The following is a 19,166-nucleotide window of genomic DNA, read 5'->3' as shown; positions in this document are numbered from 1 at the left end:
TTTAGAATCATAACTGAGGGGCTGTAAAAAGTGCCAATGCCCAGGGGCGCCTGGGTGGCTCAGTGGGTTAAGCCACTGCCTTCAGGCTCAGGTCATGATCTCAGGGTCCTGGGATCGAGTCCTGCATCGGGCTCTCTGCTCGGCAGGGAGTCTGCTTCCCTCTCTCTCTCTGTCTGCCTCTCTGCCTACTTGTGATCTCTGCCTGTCAAATAAATAAATAAAATCTTTAAAAAAAAAGAAAGTGCCAATGCCCAGAGCCCACCTCAGAGATTTGGATTTGGCTGTTCTGGGAATGGGGCCTCGCAGTTGGCATTTTTAAAATCTTCCCAGATTATTTTATTATTTATTTATTTATTTTAAGATTTTTATTTATTTGAGAGAGAGAGAGAGAGCACACAAGAGAGAGCATGAGTGGGTGGTCGGGGGAGAGGGAAAAGTAGGCTCCCTGATACACAGGGAGCCCAAACTGGGACTCAATCTCAGGGTCCTGGGATCACGACCTGAGTCTAAGGCAGACACTTAACCCATTGAGCCAAAAGCTTCCCAGATGATTTTAATGTGTAGCTAAGGCTGAGAACTGCCTGGTTCTGTCCTTACTAAGGACTTAGTAAGGACTTACTGTCCTTACTAAGAAGTCTAAACTCCCCCAAAGCACTTTAGCCATTCTAGGCGAGTTTGAGCTGGAGGGCAGAGACAGTGGGTGTGGGCAGAGCTTGGTACCCTTGACCTCTGTTGGCCCATTCTGCAGAAAGAGGTTGGACTTGCGCTTGGATGCCCACCATCCTTGTTCCATGGGAAACAGCTTCTTGTTCTTCTGCTGCTGAATTGCACCAATGGACGTTTTTATTTATTTTTTATTTTTTCCTGAAGAGGTAATCTACTTACAGGGGCGGACAATTTTAGGAAAGGAAATGCAGTGGAAAGTTGACATCCTGTCTTTTCTTCCAGCTACCCCATTCCCCCATCCACAGGTACCTCTCTGAATGACTTCTTGTCTCTGTCCAGACTTTCTTGGAGATACAAGTAACTACAAATATATGTTCTTGGTTCCCCCTTTTTAAATCCAAATTTAATGTATTATAAAAATGCTCCTACTTTTTCTTCTTTTATTTAAATATACTTTAGCTTTTTCCCCATATGTAAATATCCCAAGCCTCTTAATCTGTTTTATACCATGTAGTGTTCCAGTACATGGATATACCATAACTCACGTGACCATCCTCTACGGGTGGAAATTTGGGTTGTTTCTAGTCTTCTGCTATTACAAACGAAGCTGCAGTGGCCTTGGACGGTCTTCATTCACCCATCCGCACCAGCTTTAGAATCCACAGAAATCACTGACTACCTTCCCAGCTCCCCTTTGTGCTAACACCAGCATTCTCTTCAGGCTACCACCACACACACCTCCTTTCCCCTGGATTCAATGGCTTCCTTGTTCAAACCTAGGTTCCTGAGCTTCCCTTTTCCTCTGATGTTTCTGATTCAGTGGGTCTGGGCTGCGGCTCAAGAATGGCACCTGTAAGACTTTCCCAGATGCCACTGATGCCACTGGTCTGGAGACAACACTTTGAGAGTCACCGCCCTGGTTCATGTTGTGCTCAGTATACACAGTTTCCTCCTTTATAACTACCTCACTCCACCTTTACGTCCTTGCTATCTTTTCTCTTGAAGAAACCTTTCATCATTTAGGTGGGGGCGTGGGGGTGAGGGGAATCTGTCTGAGAGAAAGAGAAACTCTGACACTGCCTACTCTGTGCCTTTAGGCAACTTGTTCCCTGAGACTCGGTTTCCTCAACCAACAGAAGGTAAAGTCCTGTGACCTGACAAGGAGTGTGAGGAGTAAATGAGATAATGTGCGCAGAAGTACTCTTCAGACTCCAAAGGGTACCCAAATGGACGGAGCCACTGTCATTACTGAACCGACAAGGAAGTTTCCTTTTGAGGTAAGGAAATTACTGCAAAGGAAGCAGTCCAGGGAAAGAATCTGAACTGGTGAGCCAGGACCAAGCTATGCTGCTTATGGATGTAGGAGAGGAAGACACTGGGGACTTGAAGAGGAGGAGAGCTGTTCCCCGTCACCTCCCACAACCTCTTTCACCCAGCGGGAACTGGGAGCCCCGCCATCTTTTCCTTTCCAGTTCTCCCCTCCTCTGGTCCCCCCCCCCCCTTCTGCCTCCTGCTCCTTGGCCAGGGGTGCGGGTTGCTGCTGTATTCAACTATCCGTTAAGCCCTTTTGAGTACAATGCTGTTTTCTGCCAGGACTGATGCATAAGAATGACTGTCATCTGTAGCAAAGAGGAGCAGAGGCAGGAGCTTGGCAGGAGTGGGTCCTAGGAATGGGTCTCAAGAGTGGGGAAGGGCTAAGATTGCAGGGAGCGCTGTCCCTGGGCTACAGGCCATCACAGCTGATGGTCAGCAGGGGCGGGATGAGATCACAGGCCACCAAGGGCAGAGTCTTGTTTATCTTTAGCACCTCGTACACTGCTGGGCCCCTGTGGGCTCGCAACGCATGTTAGTGGAATGAAGGAAAGAATTAGCCCCTTTGATGGGCATCTGAAAAGGGAAGCAGGGGAAATCGAAAGAAGGGCTTGGGATGGAAACTGATCTTGACCCAGTTCTTTCTTTGGCTTCGGGCCAGCCTGAAACAGAGACGGGCTGAGAGAGAGAGAGAGATGCCTCTCCCATTGTGACACTTAGATTGTAGCCTAGGAAAGACTCAGAGGATCCTTAAAGTCTTTCTCACTGATGTTGCTTAATATTTTTAAATAACTTTTTTTTACTTATACACTCACGTTAAATTTATAGAATAGATTTAAATATAAAGGAGAAAATAAAAACCACTCAGAAATCATCTTTGCCATCTGCATATACCATTGTCCTCTGAAAGAGAGAGAACAGGAGAAAGAGGAGACACTGTAACCTGCTTTTAAACTCAAGTTATGATATATCATGAAATATTTTACATGGCATTGGCATCTTTTTACCAACCAGGCATATGATAATTAATTTTTTAAAAGTAGGCTCTGCACTCAATGTGGGGCTCAAACTCACAGTCCCCAGATCAAGGGTTGCATGCTCTACTGACCGAGCCAGCCAGGGCCCCTGATTGTTAGTCTTGAAATGAAGTATGGCACACAGCTGGTGATAGGAATAACGAACACTGCTTGAGTCTTTACTACCTGCCAGGTGCTGTGCTAACATATTACATGTGTTATATTACACAGTAGGCTTTATTATTATCCCCATTTCAGGGGCGCCTGGGTGGCTCAGTGGGTTAAAGCCTCTGCCTTCAGCTCAGGTCATGATCCCAGGGTCCTGGGATCGAGCCCCACTTCGGGCTGTCTGCTCAGTGGGGAGCCTGCTTCCTCCTCTCTCTCTGCCTGCCTCTCTGCTTGCTTGTGATCTCTGTCAGATAAATAAATAAAATCTTAAATATACATATATATATATATATATATATATAATCCCCATTTTATACATGAGGAAACTAAGACAAAGGGGGTCTGAATCACTTGTAAACATGATGGATTCGGGAGTCAAATCCAGAGGGTCTGGCTCCAAGTGTTGGAAGCAAGGTTGGCCACGGTGCCTCATTGAAAGATTTGGTTTCCATTGCCCGGAATTTGGGTTAGATATAGAAGGTCCAAGCTTATCTTTCCTCTCACATAAGAGTTAGCATGGACCTTACACAAAACTGATGCCCACTTATTTATTGAATGAGCCTCTGGGAAGTTATGAAGAAAATATAGACATGTCCCAAGTTATGATGATATAGGTTGACATTTGAGACAGCTTTTTGGACTGAACAGAGGGTGTACATTTTTTGAACCACCCATGTCCATCTTATCCTCTTGGACAGAATGAAAAGTTCTGACCTATGGTACGTCTTGATGTTTCCTTCTTATAGTTCCTGGTCAGCTTGTATGTGGATAATGTTTTCCCAAGGCCCCTCTCAGAACTCTCTCAGAGGTTAGATAGAACAGGGATGGGAACCTGAGATGAGCTAGGGGTCTGCCGGCACTCTCCCTCACTTCGCTACTAGCAGAGCGCCTGATAAGTTATACTTCACTCTGCTGATTATGTCATCTCTGAGAAGACAGAGAACTTAATTTTGATGAGGAAGGGATTTTTTCAATCAGCTGATGGAAACAATCTTGTTTTCATGGTATTTATAATAGTCACGTAGACATAAAGTCTCCTTTCCAGCCTCAGCTCCCACTGTCTCCCACTTCTTGCAGTTGCCCATTACCCCTCTATGCTTTTGTTCCTGCCGTCCCATCCGTCTGGAAAGTCTTTGCCACCATTCTTCATACTTCTTCTTACCCAGACAATGCCTTGCATGCCCAGATCAAATATCACCTCCTCCTGGAAGAATTCCCAGGTTTCCCCACTTCCCACCAAAGTCAATGCTTCTCCTCTGCCTTTATTAGAATGTGCACCAGCTCCTGTGTGTGTGTGTGTGTGTGTGTGTGTGTGTGTGTGTGTCAGGGGAGGGGGTTTTCTGACCACTTCTTGCACTTCACCGTGAACTCTACCAGGGAGGGACTCTATCTCGTGTACCTCTGTAGCCCCAGCCCCTCGCCATGTGCAGAACTCAGATTTCACAAAAATACATACAAAATATGGAGGGAGAAGCATAAACCCAAAGGTACATTCTGAAGAATCAAATGGTCCTGTGAGAAATGTGCGAAGGAGGTCAAGGTTTAAATGAGGGACACAAGAAAAGTGCTAAAGACAAGCAGCTTTCCTTAAAAGTGCATTCTGAGTCAGGAGAGTGTGCAGAGGGAAATATTCTGTTTGGAGGAGAGGGGGCAATGTTAGCCAATGATTAAGGTAAGGCTGAGCCTCTGCTAACAGAATTGAGTCTCCATCAAAGAGACTGGCCTCCGCATTGGGAAGGGAGCAGTGAAAAGAATGAGTTACTGCCCAGAAGAGTGAAAATGCTGGCATGAGATCACCTAACTCAGGGTTTCTCAGCCCGACTACACTTTGGGGTAGGTCACCCAAGGAACTTAAAACCTCCCAGGCCACACCCCATACCGGGAGTGGGACCCAGCCATCAAGAGCTGTCAAACCTCCTCGGTCAATGTTGAGAACCACTGTTCTAATTTTAGTTTAAGTGGAACTCAAGCCTACAGATCCAGATGAATCACAGCTCAGGAAATTTAAGGATTCTGCAGTAGAGAAAAATCTGGAAAATAAGAGAGAGTCCAGAGAACTGGGGACAAGAAAATGCTTTCTTGAGATTGACAAAGAAGAAAAAAAGGTATCATGAAAGATGCTGAATTAAGCTCCAAGATGATTCCTGGCCACACACTAGAACTTTGATTACAAAGACAACTTAGGAACTTGCTGTGTCCCATCCTGTTGATGGCATGAAACTATTGAGGGCTCAGATAGAGCGAGACACTATCTCCTTTCCTTGGGCGGGGGTGGTGGTGGTGGTCGTGGTGTTTACTCTCTAGTTGGCAGATCCGGGGAGTGTCCCCAGATGCTGTGCATGGTGTAACTGTCCTCCAGGCAGAGACGAGCCCTAAGGGCTGCCTGGTGGGATAAGGGTCTGCGCGGGAGTTTCCTATCCGTGTCCATCCCAAGATGGCAGAGGTGAGGCCCTGGCCCTTAGGGGTTCATTGAGCTTTATGGTAGTCAAGCTCTTTCCCGTACTTTGGCTCACACAGTCCTTACAATAACCCTGAGGTGCAGACCTAACTGACTCCCCTTTACAGAAGAAACAGACTTGAGGACGCGCAGTGACTTGTCCCCAGTCACGAGGTATGTGGTAGCTCTAGGTCTGAAAGCCAGAACCCCTTACCATTTGGGTCCACCACCATCCCAATGAGCTTGGGGGCTTCAGTGATGGATTCTTGGGGTTGCCTATCACTGTTTCTGCCCAAACCAAAACGTCCACAGAAATCCTCACGGACACAGGTCCAGGGCCCCATCTTGCCTTAGGGGAACATACATTTAGGGCTAGGATGGCAAGCCGAGTAAGGGCTTGGGGCTGGCTGTTTTATATGGGTGGCCAGGGAACACGTCCCTGAAAGTGGCAATCAGCCAGAGGCCTGAGGAAGATGAGGGAACCACATGCTGAGGCTAGCTAAGACTGTCCCTCCTGGCAGAGGCCCGGGAGGGACAGAGGCCAGGAGGGGGGCTGCTCCGTTGTGGCGGGAGCAGCAAGCTGGCCAGTGTGGCAATGGAAGGGAGGTCAGAGAGGAAGATGTGGGCCAGACCAGCTGAGTTTGCTCTGCGGCCCACGTAAGATTGAACACGGGGCTACTCTCCAGTGTCACCCTGAGTCAGGCCACTATGATATTTTGTATACTTTTTAATATTTTAAAAATATGTTTATATTTTTAATTCTGTATATTTTGTATACTTAGGACATTTTGTATATTTGAGACAATGACCTGATACAGCAGGAAGGACAGCAGTCAGTGAGGAAGCGCTCTGCCTCAGGCCCCAGGTTTCCTAGCTGATGAGAGAATACAAGACATTTCTGCTTTCTTTCTTTTATTTTTTCCAAACCTTTTTTTTTTTTAAATTTTGTGTATTTATTTGACAGAGAGAGAGAGAGAGAGAGCATAAGCAGGGGGAGTGGCAGGCAGAGGCAGAGGGCAAAACAGGCTTCCCGATGAGCTGGGAGCCTGATTTGGGGCTCGATCCCAGGACCCTGGGATCATGACCTGAGCTGAAGGCAGATGCTTAACCATCTGAGCCACCTGGCACCCCAACACATTCCTGCTTTCTGTCTGTTTCTGATAACTCTGCTGTGAAATAAGGGGTTGGGCCATGGGGGAGCTTGGAGACCTTTTAAGCCTATTCCAGAAGGCATCCCCTCTACGGTACTAGAGGTAACTTACAGCTCTAGCCTCGTGGGTGGATAGCAGTGTGGGAAGGGTCCGTCCATTGGCAGAGCCCCACAAATGTGGTTTTGATTTCTTCCAGACCCACCAGCACAGGCTGTGTGTGAGTGAGTGTGTGTGCGTATGTGCATTTAATCTTTATTTATCCAATAAGGATATTACCATAATGTTATTTATATTATATTTATATTTCTTGAATTGCTACAGAGGTTGTACATTTTTCCACATAGCAAATAAGTATTTTGTATTTTCTTTCGGGTGTAAATAGTTCGTTTCTTTTGATTTCTTACTAAGCTGGATTTTTGAATAAGTAACTAATAATCTGCTTTTCAAACCAGAATGCTGGATTTGGTTTGTATGTAATGGGTACGTAATGGGTAATTTTATGTCACCTTTGCTAGGCCATGGTACCCAGTTTCTGGTTAAATACCAGCCTGTTTAAACAAGATGTTGCACTGAGGGTTTTTGTTATGTTTTGTTTATTTGCTTTTGTTTTTATTGAGAGAGAGAGAGAGAGAGAGAGCACGAGTGCAGCAGGGGAGGGACAGCAGGAGAGGGAGAGAGAAGCTTAAGCAGGATCCATGTCCAGTGTGGAACCTGATGTGAGCTGGATCTCATGACCCTGAGATCATGACCCGAGCCAAAATCAAGAGTCAGATGCTTAACAGACTGAGTCACCCATGTGCCCTGAAGTGAAGTATTTTTAAAGATGTGATTAACATTTACATCAGTGGATTTTAAGCAAAGCAGATTGCTTTTCATTGGGTGGGTCTCATCCAATCAGTTGAAGGCCTTAAGAGAAAAGGCTGAGATCCTCTGAGGAAGAGGGAATTCTGCCACCAGATCCCCTTCAGACTTGAGCTGCAGCCTCAACTCCTGTCCCTGTACAATTAATCTTACTCCCTCCTCTCTCTCCATACATATATATTACACTACATCTGTGTCACACAATGTATCTATGCAACACTGTATATACAGATAGATACATATTACAAGCAGCCTGGTGGTTCTGTTTCTCTGGAGAACCCTGACTAACACAGGGTGTGAACACTCCTTGACGCTGGAGGTCAGCACACCTGTGGGAGACCTGAGCTGCCTGGAACCAAAAGATATCAGGCAAGTTGCCTCTGGTGTGGGTGGGACCAGCCCAACTTCAGTGTGGCTTCTGATGCTATCTCCAAGTCCTATCCTGGGCTCATTTGATCAAGCTTTCTTCTTGCCACCATGACTGATACCTATTCCCACCAACCTGGTGGGTCCTTAGTACAAACACCCAAGATGCTATTGTCCTCCATGGGGTCAAAAGGGCACAGGAAGATCATGTTTGTTTCTTTACTTCTCAGGTAAAATCTTGACCTAGATCATCTCTTTTGTCTTCTACATATGTCCCAACATAAATTCCGCATGCCTTCCCATTTGAAGACACTGGATTACTTTCTTTTAATTTAAAGCTCTGATGTTTTTTCCCACCTATTCTCTTTATCAGAATTCTCAGGTTGTATTTTTCCCATTTATTATAGTTCTTTAACTATTTTCTAACTCATAAAAATCTGTCCCTAATTCCAATGCTGCCCCCTTTATGAGCAACCTGTGTTTACTGATCATATTCTATTCACTCTATAACTATGTGCCTTTGGACATGTTAGACTCTCAGTAAATGTCTTTTGAGTTCCCACCACTAATTAAATATACCAGCTGTTAAAAAAACAAAACCAAAAAAAGCAAGCAAACAAAGAGTTTGTTTGTCAAGGAGAGAGCCCACAACGTATTTCGGTAAATGAAGTTACTGAATGAACTTCTTTTATCTTCCCCACCTTCTACCCTCCTTTGTGATGGTGAGGGGAGGACCCTGGACATGGAGAAATGAGAGGCGTGGAATCCCGAGGGGATGCTGCATAATCTTGGCATAAGTGTTACATATTTTGGGGCCCTTCTCTTCTTATCATTAAGTGATGGGATTTCTAAGGTCCTTGAAATTCTGACATTCTGTAAAAATTATTTCATTAATGTGTGTCACCCCCATAAACTGTCAACATCTCAAGTGATCGCCATTGCCTCCCAAGCCCTGGGCACAGTGCCGGGAATGTAGTGAATACATATTTGTTGGATGAATGAAGTACAGGAATAGCAAGAGTTGGGACTCACTCATTTATTTACGCTTAACATTTCTTGACTATCTACCATGTATCAGATATGGTCCTGGAACTTGGGGTGACAAGGATAAAGGTACAAGTTGAGCCCTTGTTATGGACTGGACTGTGCATCCCACCCCGTTCATATGTTAAAGCCCTAACTCCCAGTGTGACTGTTTTGAGTGATTGGTTGTTAAGGAGCTAATTAAGTTTAAATGAGATCATAAGGGGACACCTGAGCAGCTCAGTTAGTTGAGCGCCTGCCTTCGGCTTGGGTCATGATCCCAGGGTCCTGAGATTGAGCCCTGCATCAGACTCCCTGCTCAGTGGGGAGCCTGCTTCTCCCCCTGCCCTCCACCCTGCTTGTGCTCACTCACTCTCTCACTCTCGCTCTCTCTCTGACAAATAAATAAATAGAATCTTTAAAATAAATAAATAAATAAGATCATAAGAATGGGGCTCTGATCCAATAGGACTGGTATCCTTACAAGAAGAGGAAGAAACGCTGGAGATACCCTCCCCACCCCTCTTGGCAAGCACCTAGGAAGGGTCATTTGAGCACCCAGCAAGAAGGGGGCTGTCTACAAGCCAGGAAGAAAGCCTTCATCAGAAACAGAATTTGCTGGCACCTTGACCATGGACTTCTAGCCTCCTGTAGACTTCTAGACCTGTGATAGAATCACTGTTTATTGCTTAAGCCACCCAGTCTGTGGTAATTTGTCATGGCAGCCTGAGCAGACTAATACAGCCCTCAAGGAGCTCATAGTCTAGAAGCTGCAGCAGATGAGGAGTGAGCACTAATGCTGAGAGATTAGTCCTCTGAGATGGGATGGACTGGGGGGCTGTGGAAGCTCAGAAGTAAGTTGCCCAGTTGAGACTGAGAGGGGTTAGTGGGGAGGGCCAACAAAGTCTCCTCAGAGAATGTGATGTGTCTGGGAAACATGGAGGCACCAAAAGAAATGAGCAGGAGAAAGAGGAAAGGGAAGGGTGTCATGAGCACGGGGAGCCGCCTAAGTACAGGCCTCAGGAAACCATCAGGCTGAATGGCAGGTCATAACTGGACAAGAGCCAGCAGCCCAAAGAAGAGAATCAAAAGTTCAAGCAAACCATCTGGAGAATGAAGGGACAAGATGAAGAGAGAACACGACTTATTCAGGAGAAAATCAAATTCCAAGATACTTCGGGCAGTCGGAGAGCCAGTTCACAATCCAGTGGCTTGTGTTTGTCGGGAGAGGGATTTGACAGCAAGTATCTCCTGTATCATCATCATCATTGCCTCTCTACCGCCTTCCCCTTTCAGCACGTGCACCCGCTGGGTCTCTGCTGGCCTGAGAACTCCTGCCGGGCTTTCTCTCTCACCCTCACCAGTCACAGCCTTTCCATTCACCGCTGAGTTTCTCGTACAAGTTACCTATACCCACCCCATCTTCTCCCGGCTCTTCAACCCACTGCCACTCTTCTCTGAGGTCCTCAGTGGCTCTTAGGTGCTGTGTCTTTGTGTGAACTGACCCTGGTGTCACTCCCTCCCTCTGGAAACCCTTGATGCTTCGAGGGAATGCCTCTCTAGTCTGCAAGTCTCTTGAGGGCAAAACCTATATTTGCTTTAGGCATTGGTGAAGCGCCCATTGCCGGTGTGGTGCCGGCCCTCAGGCAAGCATTTGGCAACTGTCGAATAAATAACTCTCTTTGGCAACTTTGACACCTCTCCATCCCAGTCATACACCTATTTCTCTGGTCCTTCTTTTCCAGCGTCCCTCACCGAGGAAGGCTTCTTCCGCCATCCTCTCCTTAAATGTTGCTCTTCCAGAAGGTTCTGTCCTTGATCCTGTTCTTCTTTCTTGTGACTTGCTCTCTTTGGGTCGCTTCATCCACCCCCATCTATGACGACTTCTGTTAGAGCTACATCTCCAAGCCCCATTTCCCTCCTGAGCTGCAGACCTGTAGGCCTCTGACTGGACAGCTCTCTCTTAGCATCTTGGGAAAACACCCTCAGGTCCACGTGTTCATAATGAACACCTCCTTCCCCCCACATCTGCTCCCCATCCTGCCCTGCTTTCCCTGACACCACCTTCTACGAGGTCACACAATCCAGATACCTGCTAGTCTTCCACCTGATCGAATTCTGACAATTCTAGCTCCTTAAAGCTCTTACATCCATCTCCCCCAGTCCTGTTCTTTCCACCCATACCCTACTTGAGGCTTTCACCCTCTCTCACCCCGGTTACGGCATAGGCTGTGGGCTGAGGACTTCCCATCCTTCTACCCTACTGCCGCCAGCGTGAGCTCTCCAAATTGGACATCAGCTGAAGCTATGCAGATCCACTTCACCTTCCGAATACACCGGAATGCCTTAGCGTGACAAAGCAAGTATGAGAATAATACTTGTGACTTCCGGTAGACCAGTTGGCCCTCCCAGAGCAAGCGCTGGCATTTGTCCCAGGGTCTGTGGTGTAGACGGGCTATGCCTCCATTCTTCTAGGGAGGAGGGAGAGACAATAACTATTGATCCATTCTAGAAAACTTGCCCAATGCCCTTGCATTCTGATATTTACCAAGCATGATTTGTGAGGAAAATCCCACCTGATGTGCCTCCCATGGAGAGCTTGGGAAACAGCTCTTGAGTTATTTGCCAGGGTGGAGACTAGAATGAGGCAGGTAAGGAACGAAACCTAAGGAGGCATCCCCTCGGGACCGTGCACGCACTTTCTTAAATTCTGCACCATGGGCACCTCACGGGCCTCACCCCGTTGCATGCACGTGTTCACTGTGCTTCCCATTTCATTAGTAGAAACTATGAAAAGAAGCCTGCATGCAAATTACCAGCAGTTTATGAGTTGAGAATCTGGAGGAAATTAAGCGAGCCCTTGAAAAATGGAGGCTACATAAAAATAAAACTTAACCTGGAGGGGGATGTGTAAGTCGGGTCCACCGTTCTGGAAAGCCATTTGGCTAAATATATCTGGAGCTTTAAAGTTCTTGTGCCATTTGATCTATTACACTTCCAGGAGTCTATTCTAATTAAAAAATCATATATGTGGGGCGCCCGGGTGGCTCAGTGGGTTAATCCTCTGCCTTCGGCTCAGGTCATGATCTCAGGGTCCTGGGATTGAGGCCTGCATCAGGCTCTCTGCTCAGCGGGGAGCCTGTCTCCCCCTCTCTCTCTGCCTGCCTCTCTGCCTACTTGTGGTCTCTGTCAAATAAATAAGTAAAATCTTAAAAAAAAAAAAAAATCACACATGTAAGTGTTCCTGGCTGGCTCAGTCAGTTAAGCATGTGACTCTTGACCTCAGGATTGTGAGTTCAAGCACTTTATGGGGTCATATAGCTTATGTAAAAAAAGAAAATCCTATTCTCATGTACAAAGATATTCATGTATAATATTTATAATAACAAAGAAAGCAACTCAATGTCCAAAATACAGAGGAAACTGCTTAAATGGTGCTAAATTATGTATTATTATGCATCATAATGCAGTCATTGAAATGATAGTTATGTAGGCTGTAAATAAGTAAACATGCAGACAAAGTCATATTAAATAACTTGAGGTTATAAATGTAACTATATGTACAGAATAATCCCAAACTAGTTAATACTCAGTATGTGCTTAGACAAAAAGAGTGAAAGAAAATACACAACCATGTTAACAACGTTAACACCCATAAATTTTTGGGTTGGGGGATTATGGTTGATTTTTGTGTTTTTAATATACTCATCCCATTTTTTTAAATTTAAAATTATAATAGTCATATATGAATTTCATCATAAAAAATGAAAGTTTTATAAGTATTTTTTAATTTAATTTTTAAAGATTTATTTATATGAGGGGGTGACAGAGGAGAGGGACAGAATCTTTAAGCAGACTCCTCTCTGAGTGTGGAGCCAACCTGGGGCTTGATCCCCCTGAGCTGATCCTGGGACCTTGAGATCATGACCCTGAGATCATGACCTGGGCCAAAACCAAGAGTCAGATGCTTAACCAACCACACTACCCAGGTGCAAATAATTTTTTTAAGAAAATCTATTTCACTCTCTGGGACTTCTCTTCATCATTGGTGTTCACCAATATGTTGCCATTCCAGCTTGGTTTAGGAGAGAGGCTGAGAAGTTCTTGGTGACAACCAATAGGGTTTGTCGCTGTGGTTGCTCTTAATCCTCCAGAGCACATTTGATTCAGATAATCTCTGTGGCTGTACCGCTCCACAAATTCCCGTTTGCCCAAGTAACCTGAGAGTCTGACGGAACCAGGGCATGTGGCTTGTACGCAGCAGTCCCCCTCCGTGCCCAGGACTTTCCATGGTCCCCTGATATTTCAGCTCCTGATTTTGTGATGTCGTTAAAACATCCTGGAGTGCTGTGCGCTGTCCGGGAGCCCATGTATGGAGGGGTCTCAAAACCCAGGAGGGGGGAACTGAAGAGTCAGACCCCCAGCCCTGTCACTAGCCCCGATCTGCAGAAAACTGCACTTCCGTTCACCCTAATTGATATTTCGGACCTCTGTTCATATTTCCGTCCAGAGATAACGAGACCGGAAGCTGAATTTGGACCTAAAGCTGATAAAGAACTGAGAGTCAAGAATGCCCTGACTGCCTCAGGAGGGAGAGCTGGAGCAGGTTTCCTCCAACAGTGCTATTTCACTGATGAATGTGGGGCTAGCAGGTGTGCGGTTATGCGCTGCCGTCAGTTAGTGACCCGGGCTGCCATCAGAGCCACCTGAGTGAGTCCAGGTGCCCAAGGGGCCGTCCACCTCTGCCCCAGCTGCTGCCTCAGACCCTGGTACAGCCGGAGCTACACATACCATTGACAATGAGCAAGCAACTGGTCTGCAGGCAGGTCCATCCCTGTACCTTCCCCATTTACTAGTAAGGGACAATCAAATGATCCTGTCTAGCCATACAGCTTCAAGAGAGCTGCCTTGTTTTCTTTTAAAGGACGTTAAAAGAGATCCAGATCCACAAATGTAGCAGAAATAATTAGAACTAAAATCATTCTCAGTAACTAGAGACCCCATTGGTTATTTGAGAATTTGCAGGTTTGTCCCAACTTAGGAGGCAGACATCAAATAATTGCCCTTAACTCTTTAAAACGAGGTGAATATATTCTTTTTTCTGGAGTCTATCTTCCGCGTAAGACAATTCATAAGAGATTGAGGAAAACGCAATGATAGCACTGTATCTAATCTAACATCATTAAAAACAACAACATAATCCCAACTTCCTAAAAGGGAGGGAGCAGGAGAACAAAGGGAAAAGGTGGGGAAGGGCACCCACATAAAACACGATACATTGGAATTGCCTCGGGGCAATACCTTGAGCTCTATCCCCAGAAGCCCACTCACCTGCCTTTCTTAGACATCTCGTGTACTTCTCCTCCTCGTCCGTGCACTTTGCTTTCAGTGGCCCAAACCCATCCCCACCACAAAATGAAGACTCCAACTTTCATATTCTGGACAGCCAGCATGGGTTTCCAAATGCAAATGGTTCTCTCAAAAAACAGCAAAAAGGAGAAGGATGTTCTTTTCTTTTTTAAGACATTATTGGTCTGTTCATTAATTCCAAGGATATTTACTCATGCAAAAAAAAAAAAAAAATCAACCCACAGTATGTAATCTGGAAAGCAGGAGAAAGCAATTTCCACTAAACCTATAAATCCTCCTACGTCAGATGTCAGGGATTTTCTGAACTGAGGTTGAAGTCCTGTGTTCCTGTCGAACAATTATTTCGGCTGGTCTAAATTAGCTCATCATCAGATGTGGTGAATAAGTTAGTAAAGATCTGTATTTTCTGGTCCAATGAATAGAAGGAAAATGGACCAAAGCAATTTCCAAAATGAGAAATGCCAGAGGTACTGACTGCTTCCTATGCCAAGTTAATGAGCTCCTCCCTGGATCTATTTTAAGCTTCCAGCCATTATTATTTGCTTTAGCTGAGGGCTGGATTTGCACAGCTCCCTGCCCCCACTCCCGCCTCTGCTGAATCCACAGAAGCCCGGGGCTTCCTACCTGGGCAGGTTGTCTATATGGCTGAGGTTGGGAGGGCTGGGGGGAAGAGGATTTTTTGGTTTTGTTTTGCACAGAAAGAACCACATTTCCTTGTCAGCAGTATTATTTGTATTATGAACTTGATCAGACTTTTCACGTTTAAAAAATACCAGTAATAAATTAGCAATAGCCATTAAGTCTGTGCTATCTACTGTTAAAAGAATGGGCCCCAAATGGAGTCACTTATGCTAAGCTCCATGTCACCAAACCAAGACTTAGTTTTGGCCCCCGCACAGAAATGGAATTTTAAATGATTCGATCAGAAGTCACCTAATTAGCACTAGTTAGTAATCTGCCTGATAGACCCTTGCCTCCCCCTAAAGGAAAGTAACCTTGTAGTAACGAGTTTACTTTTTCATCTAGTGTAACTTCCTGGTCCCATCCCTTTTCTGCTTATACAAATCTTTCATTTTATATAGTTCCTCAGAGCTCCTTTCTATCTGCTGGATTAGATGCTGCCTGATTGGTGAATCATTGAATAAAGCCAACAAGAGCTTCAAAATTTACTCGGTTGAGTTTTTTAAACACCGTATATAATTTTTCTTTTTCTTTGATGCTTATTCAAAGACTAATATAAGCAATGGGCCAGCGTTTGTGTCTTCAATAAAAAAGGGCACTCCCAGACCTTGTAGACGATGATAGCACAAGGTCCTTCAAACCATTGGCTCTTCAAATCTCAGCTGACATGGCTTGGATAATTTTCAGAGTATATTGGTGTAACTTAGTCAGGATTTCCAAGACTCTTCATAGCTGAAAAGCAGACAGTTTCATGAAACTGCTAACCCATCATCCATAAGAAAGAGAATTAATTATGTAAGACCAAACAAATTGGTGCAGGAAATTTTATTGAGGTTATTTGGAACACTGTTGACTTGTTTTAATGTCCTATTTGTTGGATGTGTAAGGAAGCCTTTCCTTTTTTCTTCTTATGCTATATGCAATTCACAATAATTTTGTAAATTCTACTGTTGTAAACTAAAACAAAACATTTAAAAATGACATGCGGTTCTAACTGACACAATTAATTACCCTCCTCAGGTAATTCAGAAACTTACTTAGTCTCTTTACTTTCAATATAATTATTTACATATGTTCAGTAAGTATCTGTCCTCCTTTGTGCCAAGACATAATTGGAAGATTCCATTATGCAAGCAAAGCCTTGCTTGGAATATTGTAGTTGAGAATGATGCTCAGTTGAATAGATGTGACAAGCCATTCTAAAGAACAAAGTGCGGGGGCCCCCAGCTGGCTCAGTAGATAGGGCATCCAACTCTCGATCTAGGGATTGAAAGTCCGAGCCCCACGTTGAGTGTAGAGATTACTTAAAAAGAAGATCTTTTTAAAAATTTTTGAAAAGAATAAAGAACAAAGTTTGGCTGTAATTATGGAGTCAAAGCTTATAAAGTCCTCCCAGGAAAACTGACCTGAATGAGTCCATAGGGTCCAGCCTGATAGTTAGTAAGGAAGTTCACTTCAAAAGCAAGTCATTGGGATATTTTTTCAAAACCTCAAGAAGAAAGGAATTTACCCAAATGTAAAGGTACTGCAGCTAAAATCTGGTGGAGTATCTTGGGACAACAAATAAGATGTGTTTTTCCAAGTTTCTTTATGAACACTTACAGACAGAAGTTAATTTGGGACCATTCAATATTGTATGACTCTAGATTTCTCCAAGTAGGCTGAGAGGAGGCCTGTCTAATCAATAAAACAATTGTGATGCACCTATCTAATTAATCAGCCAAACCTAGTGAGACCAGCCTTTTTTGATGACTAAGAATAATCTTTAAATTATGTATGATCACAGGAGGAAGGAAGTCTGCCAGGAGAAACTGTCGGATACTGAAAGGGACGAAAGAGATTATTGGGTGTCCTTGCAGTAGAATGCTAAGCCTTGTCCAGCGGACCCTCCAGGGATTATCTCATCCTCTAGGGATGTGGCCTTTGATTGTCTTTGACCAGGCTATTTTACAACTCTGTCCAAGTAGACATCAACACGTTGAGAGCTGATAGTAATGTATCTTTTGTCCATAGCTATGCAAAGTATTCCTTTTGTTCAGTACAGAATATAAATCTCTGTAAATCAAATCCTCATATGAACTAATTGTAACATCTTACTAGTCCTCTTGCTAATTAATGAGTTAAATAAAAACTTTGACATGTGTTCATTTTTAGAGTTAGATGAGAGTTATGATTAGATCTTCTTATATAAATTATCCTTTAACAGCAGTCAATAAACAGATGTTGAAAATAATTCAACATATAGAAATAAGGGCAGAATATGTGATGTCTCCAGAAGTCAACGCAAGCCAAGCATGATTAGATACTCAATTGGTAGTGACTTGCTGACCTGAAGAATCAAAGTGTCAAAGGAGAAAGATCCTGGGGCTGAGCACACAAAAGTCTCTAGGCCAAGAAGGCATTGAGGGGTCCAATAAAGGCTCTTTGGTGCTCATGTTGTAATATTGGAAAATGTATTTCTTTCTAGTTTGGAGGACCCTGGACATAACCAAAGAGGGTAAATGATGGCCTCAAATATGCATTTCTTACCTTCTCTCAGTAGTTTAGCAGACAGCCGGCTCAACAGGTCTGAGTTTAGCTCAATGCAAGGACAGGCTGATGCTAGATGCCCAGCTTTCCTAACAAGGCCACTTCTCCCACCAGGCAGAACCCTATGGGGAGAGGTCCTGTCTTGGAGCCCTTTCTGCATTTGGACCCAACCCAACCACCCTTCTTGGGGGATCATGAGGGCTCAGAAATTATCAGAAAGTATTGTGCCTTCCCTACTTATAAGTGCTCTTACTAATGTTTCCCCCCCCATTATCATCATGTGACTCTACTGCGAAGATTATCCATGCCATTTTTGCAAGATAAAGATATAGGAGGACTTTGTGAAGATGACATGTGGCCTGAGACAACCAGCTGGGGCTAGCATCCAGATTCAGGAAGAGAGAGGAGTTGGAAATCATGATCCAAGCCTTACTGAGGACCCAGACTCAAGTATGGTATTTCCAGACCAATTTTAAATACCACGGTTTTTGAGCAAATTCTCCTTTCCCTTTATTCAGCATACCAGTTTCCTCTATTTCTAACTTCTTCCTCTCTCTCTCTCTCTTTTTAGATTTATTTATTTATTTGAGAAAGAGAGTGCACATGCCAGCAGGGGTAGAGGCAGAGGGAGAGAGAGAAACTCAAGCAGACTCCCTCCTGAGCAAAGAGCCTGATGTGGGGCTCAATCTTACAACCCTGAGACCATGACCTGAGCTGAAATCAAGAGTCAGGCACTCAACCAAATGAGCCATGCAGGCACCCCTCTAACTTCTTTTTTTAAAATTCCTCACTCATCATGGCCTTCTCTATACCAATGTAGGACCTCCAGGGTAATATTCCTTCAGTGGAGAAAGGATCAGGTAGTAGTTGAGGCTAGGTTGCTTTCTCCTTGCCATTTCTAGGCTCTTCAAGTGTCCCCTTGCCTCCAGACCTCAGAACCAGCCCAACACTCACTGACCAAGAAGGTCAGCTTCAGACACCACACTCCTGGCTGTTCCAAGACAATGGACCTAGGTCTTCATCAATTGTTTTCAAGTTACTCGCTCTAGAGCATCCCTAGTTACATGCACCCCAGTCTTGCTCTAGCTTTGAACTTAGTGCCTAAATGTTGTTTCCTGGCATTGGACTAAAACTTGCCAGGTAGGTAATTGGAGATAAGAGAGCAAAGAAAATGAATTGGATGAAACAATGACTAGAAGAGTCATTTTTCAGTTCCTGATGCAGGTACTTAATTTACTCACTGTATTGCTTAACCTACAATTTAAACTGTTGTATAATTGAGACATTCAAAGACCAACAATAAGATAGAATATTGTTTCTTTCTCCATAACAGTTCAGAGGCAAGCAGTCCAGGTTGATGGGAAAATCTGATCCACACAATGTTTGTTCCATCTTGTTTCCTCTTCTTAGGCTGCATGGTTCATAGGCTCCTTGTGTGCATGGTTAAAGCTGGGCTGCCCAGGTCATGGGGAGAGGCAAAGAGAAGAAACGAAAGGCAAGCAATTTCCTTTTAAGAAAGTGACACAAGAGCTGAACTCATCACTTCTATTCACATTCTCCTGGCAAGAAGTAGACCATTTCCCAACT

The 19,166-nt window shown here is 44.6% G+C and overlaps 1 protein-coding gene across 1 annotated transcript in view; it reads right to left on the bottom strand.

Annotated features, from left to right (window-relative positions):
- Window positions 1-14,789, bottom strand: part of GABRR1 (gamma-aminobutyric acid type A receptor subunit rho1) — a 31,824-nt gene extending 17,035 nt beyond the window's left edge. The window contains exon 1 of the mRNA XM_080806592.1: window positions 14,331-14,789. Within this exon, the coding sequence (XP_080662718.1) occupies window positions 14,331-14,452 (122 nt within the window). The 5' untranslated portion in view covers window positions 14,453-14,789. The remainder of the gene's footprint in view (window positions 1-14,330) is intronic.
- Window positions 14,790-19,166: the final 4,377 nt, after the last annotated feature.

The sequence above is a fragment of the Martes martes genome (assembly GCF_963455335.1).
Source record: "Martes martes genome assembly, chromosome: 6".
NCBI lineage: Eukaryota > Metazoa > Chordata > Mammalia > Carnivora > Mustelidae > Martes > Martes martes.
This window is presented reverse-complemented; position numbering and strand designations above follow the sequence as displayed.